Source organism: Phoxinus phoxinus (genome assembly GCF_949152265.1).
Source record: "Phoxinus phoxinus genome assembly, chromosome: 12".
In the NCBI taxonomy this organism is placed as follows: domain Eukaryota; kingdom Metazoa; phylum Chordata; class Actinopteri; order Cypriniformes; family Leuciscidae; genus Phoxinus; species Phoxinus phoxinus.
Window position 1 is genome coordinate 14,880,328 of NC_136887.1, and position 21,361 is coordinate 14,901,688.

A 21,361-nucleotide genomic window follows, 5' to 3' on the forward strand; every position below is an offset into this window, starting at 1 on the left:
CAAATAATAATCATTTACATGTTATGGCCGATAATAATAAATGGCCGTTTTAAAACTGTATACCATTTTGTCAAAATTTATAAAAAATAAATAAAAATAATTAAATGCAACAAGCACATTTTGTTCACAACATGATTATTTGGTCAGCAATTTGTACAGTGTATAAAATTAGCTAAAAATGACATTCAAAAGTGTTATTAAATTATTAAGATTAATTTGTTAGTGAGTGTTAGATGAAAACATGTTATATTATTATATCATATAAATATTATGGTGTCAAATGTACAAGTAACGTTATCTCATGACATCATTTGTATTACAGTTCTGCTCATAAGTTTACATAACATCATAACAAGTACCGGTATATCTTCTAAAGGCCAGTGCTAATTTAAAATATACATATATGAAAATGTGTAATAAGAAAAATTTAAACTTTTGAACTGACTAATTTGTGTAAATTCATTTATTATTGTGTCTTGTGGATTATATGTAAACATATTTTATGTAAAACAGCTTTATATATATATATATATATATATATATATATATATATATATATATATATATATATATATATATATATATATATTAGTATCTTGTATATTCAGCGAAACGTATATAAACTTATGAGCAGAACTGTATATTCCAAAGCTGTTTGTGCATACTGTATCTGTTAAGTGTGTCTGCAGAGAGTTATTGACCTGTGCAGATGATTGACAACACTCCTGCAGCCTGGGACTTATTTGACAGGGGTCAATGAGGTCAGAGTTAGTATTGACAATCAGTTAACTCAATCTGACTAGGGCGGGTGGTAGTCAACATTCATGCACAAACACGTGTCACTCAGGAATACACTGATTCAAAAGACCCTGAATAAAAATTAAACACTGAAAATTATACTGATGAGGTGTGGCGCAGTAGTTGAATATATACAGTAAGTTTGTAACTTAACGGAGAGTTCAATCCCATGAGCTATCACCTATGCGCTGTTAAATCCCGTTGTAAATGTTCTGTAGCTTACAGTAAGTCTGTTAAATGACTAACTATGGCTATACACTTGGCTTTCTCAAACTCTCCCACAACTTTTTCCTTTCTTCTTTCTCTTCGACTTAAAAGCATGACTATGTCTTTAAACAAAAGCGAACTATATTTCCACACCTCTCAGAGATATCGAGCATGACGTGACCCGTGGTTCTCAGCCCACAGTGGGAAAGACTTCATCTGAAAACGGTCTTTGTTACAAAGCCGGCATCAGATACTGCGTGAAAAGAAAACCGCCCAGAACTTCACTGAGCGCTCGAGCCTGGGAATGCACACGAACGCTGCGGCCGCATACCATAGCCGATCTCTGACTACAACCAAAGTTCCCCATTAATGACGACTTCAAGACTGTGTCCTTCATTCATTACAGGGAATTATCGGAACGCTGCTCCTGGGACTGGCTTTGAAGTATAGCTGCAGAAGGCAATGTTTATTGTTGTAGGCGTGTTAGAGAATACCATGCGCTTCCTCTGTTCTTAAAGGTTTGAAACCAGGAAGTTGGGTGATGATTTCAAATTTGTAGGGCCTTGATTATGCTTTTTACTTTAAAAAAAATAGATAATATTTATGTATTTAAATCACTAGTTAATAAGCCCCTCCACAGGTTTTGGCTTTTTCCACTGTACAAAAGGTTCTTTATAGCGGAAAAGGGTTCTTTAGATTATGCTTTAGATTATTATGTTCTTCACACTAACAGACTTTTTGGACAGTGGGCTCATCCGAAATCGCATACTCTCTTGAGTAGGTACTTATTTTGAATAAATATTTACTTCACAACCGCTAAAAAAGTACATTCTATATAATGTGTGAGTGTGCGTAGTATGAATGCAATCTGGACGTACTACATTCGCCATGTTGTCATTATCATGTGACCAACCAGCGTCAGCTACTTCGCTTCACTGCCATAGACAAATCCTCTCCCGTGGAATCTTGCCGGCAGAAGTAGGTCATCCCAGGTCCTTTTTGCTTATTCTTTTATGAATACTGTGAATTCGGACATACTTCTATTGTCACATACTGTTTTTTGTATGTATGTGAATTCAGATGCAGCCTATGTCTTCGCAAGGGATGTTCCCGAAGCCTAAATCAGAATTAGGAAAGGCAGGGTAAACGCATTCTATGGAGCCCCTAAAGGGACATGGTTAGGCAGGCCGATGTCTGGGGATTTGGTGCACAACAGATCCTGAGTGTCGTTGACAAATATCTTATCTTGTAAAATGTGTGGTCAGTACCTCCGCTCCCTATAGACGTTATGTAGCTTCACCCATTTTCAGCGCTTCTGTCTTCCACCGAAGTTAAGTGTAAATACAGATTTGTTTTTCCACAGCATGAAGGTAAGATCTTACGAACTTATGAATGAACTTGTCAGTTTACAAATCTGACATTTGTTATGATATCTGCTTCAAACATTACATTGCTCATGATAACTTTAGTTAATTCTACAATAAGGAAATCCAGTTCACCAGCGAATTACTCTTCGACAGCAATGCCATAGAAATATAAAGAGCTACTGGCAAAAATGGGAGTTCAAACACAAAATTCTAAAGATGGTTGCGCGCTTGTTTCTCTGGCGCATAAGGTCTATACTTCACACTTAATGTAGTGATAGCAAATTCGAAAAGCGAGCGTGCGTTCAAAAACGATTTCAATTGATTAAATACCCCACACTCCTTGATACCCGCAAATTATATAGGCCTACAATATAATCACCCAACTATATAATTGCGAGAGAACTCAAAAGCATTGAAATGTATTTTTCCATCACCATGTCCTTTTAAGGGGCTCCATAGAATGCGGCAATTCCTTCCCGAACATAGCATTTGGCTTTAGGCACATCCCTAGTGCTGGGTATCGATTCAAATTTCAAGAATCGATTCGATTCCGATTCTCAAGATCTTGAATCGATTATCATTATTCGATTCGATTCGATCCGATCCGATCCGATCTTATATTCTTAAAATATAAAATTTTCAAAAGTTTTAACTGTTCATGAACAATCAAGTGTTTGTATTAAATAACATTCACAAACATACATTAATGTTGTAAAAATATATTGTTCACTCAATGTGTTGATGTTAGATAAGGCATTAAGTAATATTAATGAATGGTATCTTAATGTAGTGTTAGCAACTAAACAGGAGATAAAACGTGTTTTATTTGACTTGACTGTCCTTTTATTTAATCCAAAACTGCGTTCATATTTAAAAGGCCTTTTAAACTAGATACAACCGCACACGATACCACTTTAGGGGCCGTTCACATATCGCGTTTTATAGAGCTGGTAAGTCCCGCCCCTTCCGTAAAACCCCGCTGGACCTCAAAGTTGAAAAACCGTCAATGCAAGTGAATGGGAGAAAATAATTATTTTCTGGTCCCGTTTGAATTGTGCCATGAATGTGAACATATGTTGTCTGTGAATTTTTTATATAATCTTTCATGTTACAAGTTTGACAGTATATGGTATGATTCGTCGGCTAGCAGTTGTGGAAAAGACATAACGAGAAAGACTACATGTCGCCTATGTGACGTCACCGCATAAAGTTGACTTACCCGTGGTTTTCGCCAACCTCAACGATTTTGTCCTCTCCCTGAAAGAAGGCGGTGAAGTGCACCAAAGACACAGCCATGTCTAGCGGGATCCGTGAGCTAGAGCCGTGAGCTAGTGGTGTTGACGTTTCAAACGCGTCGAAAGCAGCGAAGAGTTGTAGTCCACAAAGTGCTCTCACACAAAGTCTACCCGTATCAAACTTCTACCCGCTAAATTGTAGCATTCTTCACACGAAAGATTATATAAAAAATTCACAGACAACATATGTTCACATTCATGGCACAATTCAAACGGGACCAGAAAATTTATTTTCTCCCATTCACTTGCATTGACGGTTTTTCAACTTTGAGGTCCAGCGGGGTTAGCGGAGGGGGCGGGACTTACCAGCTCTATACGCGTGCAAATTCAGTGAGAAGCACTTCAATGCATCTCAACAGGTCACGTGAAAAAAACCAGCGGCCTTTCCGTAACAACATGGAAAGCTCGGCCGAACAGCTGATCATAGCTGTACAGGGCGGCTTTTTATTTCTCATCTCAATGAATATATCTAGTAGTAAAGCTAATGCAAGGGCTAGAAATCAATAATTTTTTTGATGATACTTCCTCGTCATCATGGAGAGCGCAGTTTGCACCGCTTTCTCCTTTCCACAAGCGCGTGCTTTCCCGTTGCGTCTGTCGTTGCTATGCAACCATGAACAGAGGCGCGGCTGGAAAACGAATTTGCACGCGCAAAAAACGCACTGTGAACGGCCCTTTCCTCATTTCTGGTCAACAAGTCTTATATACTGTCTATGGTGGATTCAGAGAGACCGCATTAGCAGCGCTGCCGGTCGCCATGTCTCAGTGTGTTTATGGGGAAAATATAGGCGTGTTATTAAATCGATCCTCTGAGTTACGGATCGATCTTTAGAAATTAATATGAAAATCGATTCAGAATTGGTGAATCGATTTTTTCAACACAGCACTACACATCCCTATAGTCATCGCTGTGAAACCCCCCTTTTGGAAGCTTTATTTTTTAGAGTGTGGTCCACAGTAGCGAGATCAGCTCCTGAAACTGTTACAGGAGATTTATCAGAAGCCATTACTGTAATTGCAAATGGCTGTGGAACATTACTCACTGGCAATATCCTGAAGATATCCATCTTATTGAACCATACTGATTAATTGAATTTTCATCAGCGCTAAGCTTATTAACTGTTATGACAAATGATTCGAGGAGCGTACATGTAGGCCACCTAGCACATTGCTTTTGAACATTTTCTTCTTCCAGCGAGAGAGATTATTATCTTTCATTTCACTTATCTGTCTTTGGAATAAAACACAAGACTCGTTAAACGCAGTGGACGACTGTCTCGTTTGCAGTTTGATGTGTTGATGTGGAGTATCACACCTTGGCTCACTGCTTTAGGGGAAAGGAGAGTTTATGAAGGCTTTTTTTTGCCTCGTAAAATCATGCAAAGAATGCCAATGGTTGCCAGGGGAGATGAGGGAGAAACACTTACAGGTTCTTGACGGCGGTGATCCCTCGGAAAGCCTTACGAGGAATAGCCTGCATCTGATTCTCGCTCAGGTCCCTGGAGAGAGAGAGATGAGAAAGAGAAAGAGAGAGATATTAGGATTTGTTTGAAGCCACTTCACATTTTGGGAGAAAGCGTCTTGAGGAAGATGGACGGTTTGCTGCCGCCCCTCCAGAACGATACGCCGCTGCTTTGAAGTCTGAAACCATATTGTTCTACTGACCATAAATGTCACATCCTCCTTCATTCGTCTGGCCTTTTATCACTCCGTCTCTCTTTGTGTGTGTGCGTTGGTCTAATGAAAAACATTTCTAAAGCAGTACTTTGTAATGAAAGGCCTCATAGCGGTATGCCCCGCAATCGTTGGTTCATTCCTGTAGAAACTGAAGCAACCATGTGCACTTTGAGAAACCCCAAAAGTAGCTCTACACCAAAATGAATGCCAGGCATTTTTAATGCTCGCTTATGAGCCAAATGATTTTTGACATGTCACAATGCTTGTGCTTAACTTTATTAAGCTTGTTTGTTTGTAGACTCACGCTGGCAAACATAATTTGAGAACCAGAATGCAATTACTGGCCAAGAAGGAAACAAATGAGATATGGAATATCTGCCCAGCTAATCAAAGCGTCTGCTTTGGAGTCATGCCTGCTACACATACCACGAACAGACCACCACGTGGGTTAACCCACCTGACCTTGCTACAACCAATTTCACTGATAAACAATCAGGCGCGGATCCAAACACAGCGAGGAATTCTGCCAGAGCTCGTGCGTGGGACGTAATGATGTATCAAGTACAGGACTGCCAGCAATTTCCTCTTAGGAGCATTAAAAACTGTAGTTATTGGGGCTCTTTCAGCCCCCTGCCAGAACTGGATACGTGGGTTTTTATTTTATTTTTATGCCTCGAACCAATCAAGTTTTATTATGGCAAAAATCTTAATAACTATGTTTTGCTTTGCAATAAGGGGCTATGGTATTTCATCTAACTGTTCTTGATGGTTTTTGACATGTTCCACAATCCTGCGTTTCTTTACTTCTTTACAGCACTCTTGGCTGGCTTGATGCGAGCATCATGTTCCTTTGTGTATCCTTCATGTCGAACTTTGCAGCGCGTGCACAGAGGAGAACAAACATTTGCAGAGTGAAAACTCATAACATCCCATGTTCGTATGCCACAGAGTGGGAAAATAGGACCGCTGTTTATACCATCATCACGCTGGGCATGAGCGAATCCCTGTTGCCTTTGATGGTCTAAATGCAAAACAGATAAAGTGCAGAGATGGAGAGGAGCACAGAGGAAACTTCTCTTTGGCTAGGCTTTTTAATTCTTCATGAATGGCGAAGCACTAAACTCGTACGGCCTCGGCGAGCCGAGAGCGCAGCGTAGTACTTTACAGCACTTCCACTGCTAATAAATGTTTTATTGCTTTGTTTACTCAGTGGAACCTTTTTCATTATTTCTACAAAAAGGCAAATCGTCCTAAATAAAGGCACTTATGAAACGCAATCAGTCTCAGCAGTGCCGTAGCGGAGGAGCGACAGAGAGAAACTCCATGTCAGAAGAAAAAAAAGAAAAAACAGTCCCACAGGATTCGGGCTGAATTAGATGATTTCTAATGAAGAATTACATGAAACTATAAAGAGATAATAGAAGTTTATGAGATGTGAGAATTATACTGGCTGGGAAAAATGTAGCAATGCACATATTTCATCTGCTTTGACATTATATTAATTGCGCATGGATAATGAAACAATATATGCGACTTTAGAATGAATCCAAGCTCTCCAAAGAATCTTTAAAACGCAGGTTCATTTATCAATTTAGATACTAGCGATGCACTTCACTGCATACAGTGTAAAAATAATGCTCTTAATTAATACTTTGTCTTGTTTTATACAAATATTTATAAAACTGCCATAACATATTAAGTCTTTGATTTCAGAGAATATAACCTTTTTAATAAATCGACTTATTAAGGATTGTTATAAATAGACATCTTTGTTTCTACCCCGTTGGCAAAAAACAAACAAAAAACACATAAATACTGGTGATTTTAGAACTCCGTCCTGGTATACTGTACACTGCTATCATTAGCGTCAAATTGGCCATCTTAACAGAAGCTTTTCAGTTAAAGATACAGATTCAAACCAGACATGAGCCAAACAGTGTTTGTTAAAGGACAGAGCTGCGTTGGTCCCCCTCCTCTAGCAATCTGCTTGCAAATTTCATTAATTTCATTTGGCTTTGGCCCTCTGCTCTCTCTGACTGTCAGGATGCCTGCCATAAATCTCCCTTTGATTCCATTACGGCTCCCATGTCCAGACAACCTGGCAACGCCAAAACATATTACAGATAAACGCTCAGCAACACGCAAGGATATGAGAGTCGAGCAACAAGGAGGATCTATCCTTACACAAACAAACACGTACGCACACACACACACACACACACACACACACACACACACACACACACACACACACACGCACACACACAAAGGTTAGACAGCGCTACATGCTTCTTGAAATGCCGCTGTCATGACACTCAGACCACATCTTGTTTTCAGTCGGATGCACATAGGAATCAACTATAAATGGTTAAATATATGCAAGGAAGAGAAGACCAATAATTGTTCATTATATATGTCTGTTACATTTCGAAAGCTCAGTGTTTCTGTCAATGTAAATCAATAGGAGATTTTCAAACATTCCGATGGTATGCCTTAGGTTGAAATTAACCACAAAGGATGAATTTTGCAGATGTTAACTACTTTAGAACATATCCTAAGCGGAGTCAATCCATCCATTTCCCCAATAGCGTGTTTTATGCCCTAAGCAGAATGCTAAAACACAGTGAAAAGTATTGAGGGTATGTCGGTCAATTCTCTTTCTTATCACGCTTTACGAATGTCACTCCTATCTCTTCACTGAAAAATGGAATGGTGCGCTTTTACAAGAAGGTTATTTGCTTCACTTTTGTTGTTTTCTTGCTCTGTTTAAAGCACACAGGAAAAGAGTGATTGCTTAAGAAAGTCAAGGAAACTTAAACATCACTTTACAGTAGGAACTCAAATAACGCAGGATGGCCGTGACAAGTTCTCTTTCAGTTATTACACACACACACACACACACACACACACACACACACACACACACACACACACACACACACACACACACACACACACACACACACACACACACACAAGCTTCTCAGGTCCATATATGCACAGTATCCTTCTTACGTGAAAACTTATGATGATTTTTGATTTTTGTATGAAAGCATTTGCACAAATGTTTTATGGACAAATACAAGTGTACACTCACACTCTAACACAGTCACACATGAGACCCGCTCTCGGACAGGACTGGTTTTCCCTGCAGAGGTTGGGTAAATTTGTGTTTCACAGTACTATGTGATGTTAATCTCTTCTAAAATCAAACATGGCTGTTTTTTCCCCTCTCTGTATAAACTACAGAGCAAACTACTTACTATGTTTCGGCTAACTCGGCCCTTGGAGAAATCTAATCTTGGTCTGGATAGGACTGCTTGTTGAAACAGTTTATCACACAAGTGTAATTTCAACGGTTCTCATGATTCGCGGATCCAGAGCGCACGGGCTTTTCTTTCCTTCGCTTTTTTTCTTTCTCGTAAAGTCAAAACAGACATCTGTCTCCTTCCATCTAGCTTATCAAGCACAAACCGCAGCCCAGCTTGGTGACTGGACCGTTGATACGTCTCCTGCCATGCCCATGCCGCTCTCATTATCTACCAAGCGCTGTCTTGCTTTCACTCTTGCTCTTGGCAGGGCTGTTATCTGCATGCCAAATTGAATCTAGAGTCCGAGATTCTCGCAGAGACCCTGATGCCTGTCGGTGGGTTCCTACATGCTTCTGTTAAGTCCTGCCAGCACTGACAGATCCCCCTCGAACGTGCTCATGCGATCACACACAGATGGATCGAACGCATCTGAGCGTACACACCTGATCACAAAGAGTAAGGTGAAAGGTTATTAAAACCCTCCAGCTCCTATATTACATTACATTATTCATTTAGCACTCATAACCGGGGCCAACCGCATTGCTGTCATATTACATCTGACCCGACTGCTTCAGGGATGACCAGTTAAAAGCCTGTCTGCATGTGTGTGTGCTATAGGGGTCACTTTCAAATTGCTGTTCTGAAGTGAAACCAGCTCTACAAGAAAAGGGAGAGTATTACAATACACCCTTGGCCTTAGGATTCGGATTTCATCTTGGTGTCATGAGGAATCAAGCCGTCACCGTGACTCCCTGAACTGACAGGTTACGACAGCAAGCTGGCCGGGTCGGATGCCGCCTGCACAGGTTATGAGACGCACATTTCTGATTTCTTTCATTAAACACACAGCCAGAAACAAGGAGAAAGAAGATGACCCCCTCGGGCACTCCATAAGCATTTTGTTTTATGAAACCCTAAACGTCTTCAGCCCATATCCATATCGAGTGGCAGTTTCACATGACGAGCTGCATCTACTGTAAAGCGTGCACTCTTTCCCCCCTCCTCCTCTTTTTTTGCATCGGAGGAGCCTTTTCCCACTGGAACGGCAATTCATGTAACACTTATTCGATAAAGATATATAGAAATGTGAATAACAAATAGTGACCCCGTTGCAGTCTCGTATTTCACTCTTTTACAGCTCCGGTTATGGCCGTGATGGGCGGCCCTCTCTCGCTGCTGGCTGGAGTCTCCACTTTGCTTTATGGCCACTTTTAAAAATAGAGGCAAATTAAAACACTATGGATTTCTGGCCCTGAAAGACCATATAGTGTAATTGGCCTTAAGGATGACAGTAGTTCTTAATTACACTGAGTAGAGGAGCTCATTGGACCCAGGCCGCTCGCTCTATCTCTCTCTTGTCTCATTCTGCGCGAATCACCAGCCAACAGATCTTCTTCTTCCCTTCAGTTATTAGAAGTTATTATTCCAGTCTCTCCACTGAAATCTTTCTCTTAAAGGGAATAGATGTAAATATTACGTTCTGGCAGGTGGCACAGATCCAGCAACGAATCACACGCTGGCTGCAAATGTGAAAGTGCGCTGGATCGTTCAGTCACATTACTGATCTTTAGATGGAGGTTTCACCTGCTGCGCTGCATATGATGATGAAGCCAAACAGTTGCGAAGGTTAAAACGTCTGCCAGTTACATCAAATAAAGCATTCTCTGAAGTGGGACTGCACCATTAATATGAAAAAAATAATTATAATTTATATTATATGTATTGCTTTTGCTATTTGTGAAATAGTTGAGATGAAATATGCTGATAACCGGTCTTTCCCCATTGTTTATTTATTTATTAAGGGAAGACATGAAATCAATTCTAAGTTAATGCATTGGACATCAATGGAAATAAAAATGTAAATGTAAATGTAATTCTATGCTATCATGGATTACTAAGGTGACTCTCCAGCTTCACTTTAAAACCATCAATGTATTATTGATGCAGTTTTAAGATATATAATATGATAGTTACGGTTAGGGATTTTTCTCAAATATGCGTATGGCTATACAGACTGAATTATGAACAAAAAATACACTACCGTTCAAACGTTTGGGGACAGTAAATGTTTATTTTTTAAAAGTCTCTCTCACCCAGGCTGCATTTATTTAATCAGAAATAGAGTAATAACAGTAATATTGTGAAATATTATCACAATTTTAAATAATAATATATCCATAAATTATATATTTTAAAATATTATTAATTCCTGTGATGACAAAACGTATTTTCTTTCCTGTGATACAAAGCTGCATTTTCAGCATCATTACTCCAGTCTTCAGTGTGACATGATCCTTCAGAAATCATTCTAATGCTGATTTGAATAGACAAAAAAAAAAAACATTTATTATTATAATCAATGTTGAACAGTTGTGCTGCTTAATATTTTTGTGGAAGCTATGATATATTTCAAGATTCTTTGATGAATAGAAAGTTAAAAAGAACAATTTATTTAAAACTGATCCTTATACATTTAGTTTATCAATTAAATGCATCCTTGCAGAATAACACTATTATTTTTAATAATCAGATCCCAACATTTTTGAGCATAGTACATTGTGTCTAAAAAGTAAAAAACAAAACAAACAAAAAAACACTGACCATACTGCACATTTTAGCGACACATTTAACTAAACTATTCCCATTATAATCCAAAAGGTGCAGACACTGTGAAAATCAGATTGATTGTCCAGTGCAATGTAGCGATTTTAATGGAATAGGATCATCAAAATAAATGTATTTTAATGTAAATTCTATTAAACTTAATAAACAGTGACTACAATATCAAAGGGAAATAATCATATATTACGATTTTTTTCATAAACGTTCAGCCGTATTGAGATGTGAACAGGATGGTGAAACACACTGATCTAAAACCCATTGCATTCTCTTCAACTTTTGTGACAGCAGCAAGTTAGTGAACACCAGGATGTCAAACTTGCTGGAAGGAAGAAGGAATGGACATGAAATTTAAAAGAAGGACGTGAACGTAGAGTCCTTGTTCACTGATCAGTATCCGGCAGCGTCAGCTTTGTATTCCTCTACAGTCGTTTAACTGCCCTTGCTTAGTGTCTTACATGTAGCCCAAAGACTCCTTGATTTAATTAACTCAGTGCTTTATGAATAAAAATATTTCACTATTGATCATCCTAAGGGCTGACGCCGGCTAAACCGGGACAGCGCTCGCTTCATTACGCCGTCCTTACTTGCATTTGGAGTCACTATGGAGGGAGGTGAAGGCTGCTTCTAAATCAAAGAAAATGAGCTCAAATGCTCCCTTGGGTGTCTAAAGCTTTCTGCTAAAGCTTCTACATTCCTCCGCTGCATCCAAGAAAGAGTCCGTGTATGGATATTATAAATAGAAAAAGGTCCACCCCCCGCCTTAGTATCTATTATGTTTTGTCAATGCTTTAATTAAATTGGATCGCTTAATGTGATTTATCCTGATCCATACACTTTATGGCTCTAAAAGCCTTTTTGGCTCCCGGCCCAAAAGATGTCAAACAAATTTCGATGAGTTAGTGAAGAAAAAAGGGGGAGAGGCTGGGCGCAGAGGGTGATTTGTTATTGGTTAATTCACTTTTATTCTTCGTGTGCCATTTGGTTTAATTTTCTCGTCTTGCCCTGGACCTAGCCTGAGCCGTACAACAAGCTTTTAGGATCATTTATAGTCACAATAAAACATCAGTTATAAGAGATGAGGAGAGTGCATGTCTGATTTCAATATGGGACAGCTTTTGGATAGAGAATGAGACCGCAATGTCCTTTTCCCAGTCCTCACAAAAGACTTGAGAGCAGAGCCGTCCAAAACAAAGGGAGATGTTGAAGAAAGGATGAGGCTGCTAATCAGACAATAGGATTTAAGAGCTTTTAAAGTGAGTGGGTTGGAGGCAACAGCTGAGTCGCGCTCCGGCATGGTGAGGGGCCACTCGGCACTCATAAATAAAACTAGGAGATTAGGAGATTGGCTGCAGGTGGGGGGGTTCTGGGGGGTTCGGTGGCTTTACAGGCAGACGTTTCCATCCATCTTGCAAGCAGGTCAGTTTCCACGGAGACCAGGAGCCATGCTGTCCAATTAACTACTGAGCCAGTGGTGCCGGTGGTGCAGGTGGTGTTGGAGGTAGTGGCAAGGGGCATTGAGAAGCAATGTTTTTTGTGTTTGTGTCTACATGAATGCAGGAGAGCACAGAAACACACTCCACACTAAAGCGGCACCTTTAATGGTGAAATATAAGTCACTCTCAGGGTGAACGGATGAAAAGAGACAGTGTTATTCCCAAACAGTCTGTCCTCTGAGATGAAGAGGTACGGGCGTGCTGTGTGTATGTGTGAATGAGTGAGTGTGTGAAAAAGATAACACTTCCTACACATCTCATACTATAAAATGATCTATCTATCTATCTATCTATCTATCTATCTATCTATCTATCTATCTATCTATCTATCTATCTATCTATCTATCTTTCTTTCTATGTATCTATCGATCCATCCATCTATTGATCCATCCATCCGCATATCCACCTTCAATCCACCCACCCTTTCATCTATCCATCCATCCATCCATCCATCTGCCCTATCCACCCATCCATCCATCCATCCATCCATCCATCCATCTGCCCTTTCCATCATCCATCCACCCTATTCATCTATCCATCCATCCATGTGCCCCGCCCCCATCCATCATCCATCCATCTTCCCTATCTATCAATCCATTCATCTATCCATCCATCCATGTGCCCCATCCATCATCCATCCATCTTCCCTATCTATCAATCCATTCATCTATCCATCCATCCATGTGCCCCATCCATCATCCATCCATCTTCCCTATCTATCAATCCATTCATCTACCCCATTCATCCATCCATCTTCTTTATCTATTAATCCATTCGTCCTATCCATCATCCACTCATCCATCCAAATGCCCTATCAATCCACCCATCCCACGACCTATTCATCCATGCATCCATATGCCCTATCCATCCATCCTATTATCCATCCATCCTATCACCCATCCATCCATCTTCCCTATCCATCCATCCATATGCCCCATCCATCCATCCATATCCATCCATCCATCCATCCGTCCGTCCGTCCATCCATCCATCCATCCATCCATCCATCCTTATCCATCCATCCATCCATCCATCCATCTGCCCCATCCATCCATCCATCCATCCATCCATCCATCCATCCATCCATCCATCCATCCATCCATCCATCCATCCATATCCATCCATCCATCCATCCATCCATCCATCCATCCATCCATCCATCTGCCCTATCCATACACCCATTCATCCATCTATCCCATCCATCATCCATCCATCTTCCCTATCTATCAATCCATTCATCTATCCATCCATCCATGTGCCCCATCCATCATCCATCCATCTTCCCTATCTATCAATCCATTCATCTACCCATCCATCCATGTGCCCCATCCATCATCCATCCATCTTCCCTATCTATCAATCCATTCATCTACCCCATTCATCCATCCATCTTCTTTATCCATTCGTCCTATCCATCATCCACTCATCCATCCATCTTCCCTATCTATCAATCCATTCATCTACCCCATTCATCCATCCATCTTCTTTATCCATTCGTCCTATCCATCATCCACTCATCCATCCAAATGCCCTATCAATCCACCCATCCCACGACCTATTCATCCATGCATCCATATGCCCTATCCATCCATCCTATTATCCATCCATCCTATCACCCATCCATCCATCTTCCCTATCCATCCATCCATATGCCCCATCCATCCATCCATATCCATCCATCCATCCATCCTATTATCCATCCATCCTATCACCCATCCATCCATCTTCCCTATCCATCCATCCATATGCCCCATCCATCCATCCATATCCATCCATCCATCCATCCTATTATCCATCCATCCTATCACCCATCCATCCATCTTCCCTATCCATCCATCCATATGCCCCATCCATCCATCCATATCCATCCATCCGTCCGTCCGTCCGTCCATCCTTATCCATCCATCCATCCATCCATCCATCCATCCATCTGCCCCATCCATCCATCCATCCATCCATCCATCCATCCATCCATCCACCCATAAATCCATCCATCCATCCATCCATATCCATCCATCCATCCATCCATCTGCCCTATCCATCCACCCATTCATCCATCTATCCATCGGGGTAAAAATACTCAAAACAACAGTGTAAATCAGGCAAGACAGTATTCTTAAAAGGCAAGAAGAACCACACTGCTCAGCAAACAAACAAAAATCCAAACTCAAATCCACAAGCTCAAACCCTTTTCATGTCAACTCAAAACAACGGAATCAGATCAGATTTGTTTGTCAGGTTCTTAGAATGCATTAGGTAGGAAGCTGAATAGAAAGCAGGGGTGGCTGCTTGCTTTCGGCCAGCTAATAACCCTAAGCTCTTTAAAATGAGAGTAATCCAGTTAGTGTGGGTAAATGGCTAATGTCCAGCTAATCAAATTACAGGCAAAACTGGTTTAGTCGGCCATATCTGGCAAACCTCAACCTGCCATCCTCTGCATTGTCCACAAAAACCGATGATGAATGCAAGACCTCGTATCCGTTTAATTCCTACATCTGATTGGTGGGTCTGGGGCTCTTGATCATGAGGCGTGACCGTGCACCTGTGACATACTGAGGGCTGAGTCAATATATATAGAAGGATGACATTCAGCAGTATTCAATTACAGAAATGCACAGAATGCGCATACGCAATAACACAACATCACAAATCATGTGCCCAGCCAATTGTAGCTGCAGGCTGGACTGAATGATTATGTGGTATAAACGGGGGCTGTTAAGTCTATTGGGCCCAGGAGGTTTTATTCTAAATCTAATAATGGGAAACGTGGAAGTGGAAAAGGGTGGAATATTTTGAGAGGTTACGGGGGCAAGCAGGAGACCGTGGGCGCCATGCAAAAACCTTCATGTTTTACAGAAATCTGGACACAGATCTGTGAAGGAAAAAAGCAGAGCGCTATTGTCAAAATAGGGTTTCATGCTCTGTAATTACTCAACATATGAGTCTAAGAAGGTCAACATAGCACGCTAATTAACATGTAACCAAACCTGAGAAAAGTGTAATTGCGCCCATAGAGAGGAAGAGAGGTACAGAAAACAACTTGGAGTTAATACATGAGGCCAGGCCCCCGGGGGCCCCAATCAGCATGAGTTTCTTTTAACATGTTTTAAAATATTGTTCGCCTTTCCAACAATGGCCACCCAGCAGAGAAGGACAAACAAACGTTTCCATTTATGAATAATCACCAAAGTTGGTGAAAAGAGCCAGATCATGGCTTAGTTAAGATGCTAAATGTTAAAAATTCGAGAATAAATTTATTTCCAGTTTCCTTTTCTTCCTTGAAGTGTTAATTTCACACATGGATCATGTCAGATTTACATTTGTCTTGATCTCCCAGTATTTCCAAATGTATTCAGAATCTATTCTCTATTATTCCTCTTCGGCTTATTTATGGTAACATGAGAACGTGTGTGTGTGAGAGAGACAGAACAAGAAAAGACAGAGACAAGGGAGGCTAGAGTGCGAGAGAGACAGACAGAGAGAGAACAAAAGATGCAGATGCATCCCTGACCACAAGATGGAGCCCCCAGGCTTCTCTCCACCACTGAACCAACCGATCAATAAATTAATCTCTGGTGGAGGGATGTAGGAGACTGTGTAGGTCTGGTGCCCAGGAAGCCACCACCTTTATCCACAAACTTAGATGTGACCACATTAACACACTGAAGGTTCAGCCAGACAGTGGCAGTTGGTATCTGCAGGGAGAGGCACTGGGACCACAGGATCAGATTATGTGGTTTCTTAACCACAGTAGCGAGGGAAAATCAGGATATGCAGCACTAGCTGCAGACAGAAAAAAAGGAGGATGCACCAATTGAAATTCTGTCCAATACCTATAAGTCAGTAATTATTTTCATGCTATGGTCAATAACCAATAAACAGACAAACTAGTATAGCATTTTAATAAAGACTAACTAAGTTAAAACACTAAAATATTTTTGATATTTGCTAAAGATTACATTTAACTGTTATTAAATTATCAGAATTTTTAAAGATTAAAGTTAAGTGAGCAGAATAAGATGGCAAAGGTCATCTAAACATAAATAGGGAAAATGAGCATGAACAATTAAATATTGAATATTGATCAATACTAATAAATAGAAGGAAATCAAATATACAATTTGTCAGTAACCATTATGGTACTGATATATTGTGCATATCTACCGTAAGCAGTAGTTATTGAGGAATAAGTAAATAAAATAAAAACTTCAAAAACACATTCGCACATGGAAATTTACACATGGTAAATGACCACAATGACATGAAATCAGCGAAAGAGACGGCCAAGTATTCAGATGATGCGGTTTAAAGGGAGCGGCAGTTTTATTCAGTATTTACATTCTGTTACTCAACTGTCTGTGCTTCATTTGCTTTGCCAGTGGAGGATGACCATAAAGCGTTCCCAATCATTTCCCGACCAATTTGCACATAAACAAAGATCCAACGCTCTGTTCACTATCTGGCTGCTAAACACAAGAAACCAGCAGGAGTGAGCAGATCACTGCCCACCTACTGTACACGGTGATGCCCATGTTAGAATCCATGCGCATGTTATAAAAGAACCAACTCGAGATGGCCATTTCCCTTTGCAAGAACTCTCAATTGATTTACGGCAAATGCACATTGGGGGAATGAGTGACAGAAATGGCTTTTGTCAATAGTGTTGCCATTATGGGGACAGCGAGCTGCCTCAATTGCACGGCCGCTGTGTGTAAACTGCTTCCTGAGATTAGTGTCGAAACTCAGTTTATCCGACTTCCTAATCAAATCAGCCACACCGCCACATGCCGGCCAAACAGTCTTCTTGAAGCTGGCCGCTCTGTGACAACAAACATCTCGCCTCCCTCACCCTCATGCAGAACCCTTTGCTGCCTTACGCAAAGAAATTATATCGAGTTCACACTTAGTCATGGAATTCTCTGGCTATTCACTCCCTGTCTGTTTGGGCTTGAAATATGGCTTTATGAGTTGTGCCCAAGTACACGGTTAGGTGATGTAGTCACACGTTACATGTAGGGGAGAGCGGGGCACAACCTAACGCATTTTGGTTTTGGCTCAATTATTTAAAAAATAATTAGGTTAGATTAATCTTTTTTTTTACACAAGAAACATACGCATCTCTGCTACAAAGGAACACTTAAAGTTTTTTTCTAGGACCTTCCATTTTCGTACAGTTGCACTGAAAGTGACAGAAGTGCAAATGTTACAACTTACCCCATACGCGGGGTTAGTTGTAACAGACAGAGGGGTTAGTTGTAACACTTGTGTGTAACACACATAATTCAGTACTATTTTATCTGTATAGTTTGATATTGTTTGTACATCTGTATAGATAGATATCCATACATCCATCCCTCATCCAATCATCCTTCTATTATGGATCAATATCATGGATAGAGATATAGGAAAGGGCTGCACAGTTTTGCATGCAAAATTATTATTATTATTAATAGTAACAGTAATAATAATAAAAACAAGCTTAACATCACATTTTAAACTGTTTATTACATGTAAACAGGCAATATTTTTAATAAATAAACAAGTGATCAATATAGTAAACAAATCCCATAGCCTACAATATCGTGAACACTTGGCGGCTTAGTTGTAGGCCTAACACTGTGCTACAACTAACCCCGCTGTGTAAAAAAATATTTTAAACCTAGCTAACAGTTGCTAGGAGTTGCTGACATGTTTCAAAATGATGCCATGTTTTAGCCAACAAGACAGTGATTAAGGCAATATAAAGTTAGATTTGGTGACGTACACACACAACTCTACAGAAACACACAGAAAAATACGTATGATGAAAAAAAATACTTAGATGGTGTCAAAACACTCTTTGTCCCGTATCTTCACAAAATATTACCAAAACTTTTCACAAATCCACGGGAGACCGTCTTCTGGCAGCGAGAGAAAAACAGCGTAAACACAACCCGTGTGACCCTGAGTAACTACGTAAAAGCTCCGTGTTACATTTAGCCCCGCGTTAGGTTATGCCCCGCGCTCCCCTACTTATTATAATAAATTATGCATAATTACAAGCAACTAACCTAAGGGTACGTTTACATGACAATGATGTACCAAAAATGGAAACGTTTTTTCCTTTCGCGTATATACCACACCATTGTCTATATGATCCCCATTCACACAGATCCGTGGAAAACGCTGAACTATTCATGCCAGGCCAGTATTTAGGCAGCTCCGTTAAAGGGACAACTGTATACTACTAAAAGCTGCATATTAGTACCTAATATGTACTAAAATGCACCTTTTAGAGCTAGACAACGCACTAAGGTGTATCTTTGAGGGTACTGTATCAGTGATAATTATACTGCACTGCCCATATTCCCTGTGCTCCAACTGCTATCCTGAAGACTCTTGCTGTTACTACCCCTTAATTTAGCTAAAACACCTTCTGCATAAACACAACATTTCCTGTGCTGCCATGGCGGCTTCCTCTCTTACCGGCTGTTGGCTCTTGTCTTTCCAGTCCTAGAGATACGCTATCGTCCGTCGCTCAATGGTAATTGTTTGTTTTCTAAGCGTCACTCAAGGGCCAACGCTATCGCTTTTCAATGCTACACATTCCAACAATAACCAGTCGGCTTTGGTTTCTGTCTCTCTGCGAGCCAAGAATGTGAAGTCTAAAGGATGGTTAGATCCTACCTAAGAGCCTTCCAGCTGCTAAATGTATAAACCATAAGAAATTACACATGAAACCTTGGGCCCTTTAGCGTTGATCAAATATAAGGCTGTGCAATGATTATTTCCCTTGTGAATCTTGAGCTTCAGCCAGAGCCTCAGACGTTGAGGCCCAGTTCCTCTCGTCCTCCTTCCATTACAGCTCTGATGAGCACGAAATTGAGCTCTAATTATTCAGAGAAAAATAAATGGTCATTTAGAGTTGAAAAACAACTGATGAAAACTCTTTGTTTCATGCTTTGGAAAGTGGAAATCGTTGGACTATAAACTAATCATGTTAAGAATGCTTTGTTGTGACTACTGGGAATACGTTGGCACAATGAGGTAATGTGCAGCCTTGCCACACATCGTGTGCCCTTCCATCCACAATGGCTGGTTAATATGATATTTGACTGAGGCCGTTCATTTTCCCCCATTATCCGGTTTGATCAGTGTGTGTGACTCCCCAGGGCTGTAAGTCAAGCCCCGCTTGTGCTTCAGCCGGTGGAATGTTCCATAGATGGTGAATTTCACCTCTACAGGGGATGATCTCACTGATTATGACATCATGAAGGCAGGTTGATTTATTAAGGCCCACTGATGAGGCCGTATTTAAATAAACATCAGCATCCTTTCCAGAGTTAAAGATATGGTTCCCCCGAGGGTCTACACATGGGCTAGCTGGGGGGGCTTAGGGTTAAGGAGGAAGTTGAGTCGATTCGTTTGAGCGTGGAATGAGTCGATGACTTTAACACTTTGCCCCCGTTCGAACTTACGCGCCCCCCGTGACAATCTCGACCAGGTGCGAGTGGAGGCGCAGGGAGACTCTTGAATCGCCTATGCAGATTACTGTAAGAACAACAGCCCGTGGTGGTGTTAAACCTCTGCTAAATAGCTTGTCTACCCTTGTTAACACCCAGGCCGGGGCTGAAATTAAGTTCAGCTGTGGCGTGGCATTACTGAGCATTTTATGTGCTGGATCATAAATCAGGGCCCCTCACGCCGGCTGCAGCCCCTCAGGCCACATTTCCACCTTCCTCAGACCCCATTAGCTCCTACATATTCTGCTTTCCGGGGCAGGGGGACTGAGCAACAGGCACGGACCGTAGGAACGCTACAACAAGTGTCCAGAGCGCCGCCACGTTCGCGAGAGCGCGGCCCACATCAGTATAGCGACTGCATTTTATAGCAATTCCATTTTTCTGGAGGACATCTGGTCATGCTGTGGGTACTTCTCGCTGATGGGGGCTGCTTTGACCGGTACGAGCGTGCGCTTTTATATAAGCTTTCTCACGGTGAGCGAATATGGGTATTAAGTTAATCATAGCTTTAGGACCAGACATTTACAGAGGTGGGAGCAAGGGCCAGTGATTACACCGCTCAGGGAATTGAGCTGTGAGCACTGAGGGAATGGACTTGTTCACCTGCAATCGAGCTGCAGAAGGCAGCCATTGTATTTGAATAATGAACCTGAGGGGAATATGCTGTGTTTGTGAGAGTGTGTATGCGGATAAATAATGACAGAGGTGGGAGGAGTGTTTGTGTGTGTGCATAATGAAAGGGCAGAGGGAATATGTGAGCATGTGTGTGTGTGCATTAGGGTGAATGGCATATGCTTGTGTTTTTATTCATGGAAACACAAGCCTGAGATCAAAGACCAGGTTTATTGAGAAGCGTTTGTGCAATGACTGTTAAATTCAGAAGGTTGTTGTAGTGAATGTAAAGACGAAGCAAAAACTAGGAGAGAAAAGTACTTTCGATAAAACAAACACATAAAATAAAACTAAATGTTTTGTCGACAGCAAAAAAAAAAAAAAAAACACAGTTACAAAACAAGCCTCAGTCTAATTGAGACAGATTACACAGATTAGTTTTGTGCTGAGGGATGAAGATTAAAACTAATGCTGAAA

The 21,361-nt window shown here is 40.8% G+C and overlaps 1 protein-coding gene across 1 annotated transcript in view; it reads right to left on the reverse strand.

The window, feature by feature from the left end:
* Positions 1-21,361, reverse strand: part of slit3 (slit homolog 3) — a 171,812-nt gene that overhangs the window by 74,700 nt on the left and 75,751 nt on the right. The window contains exon 5 of the mRNA XM_079631727.1: positions 5,095-5,166. Coding sequence (XP_079487853.1) covers positions 5,095-5,166 — 72 coding nt within the window. The remainder of the gene's footprint in view (positions 1-5,094; positions 5,167-21,361) is intronic.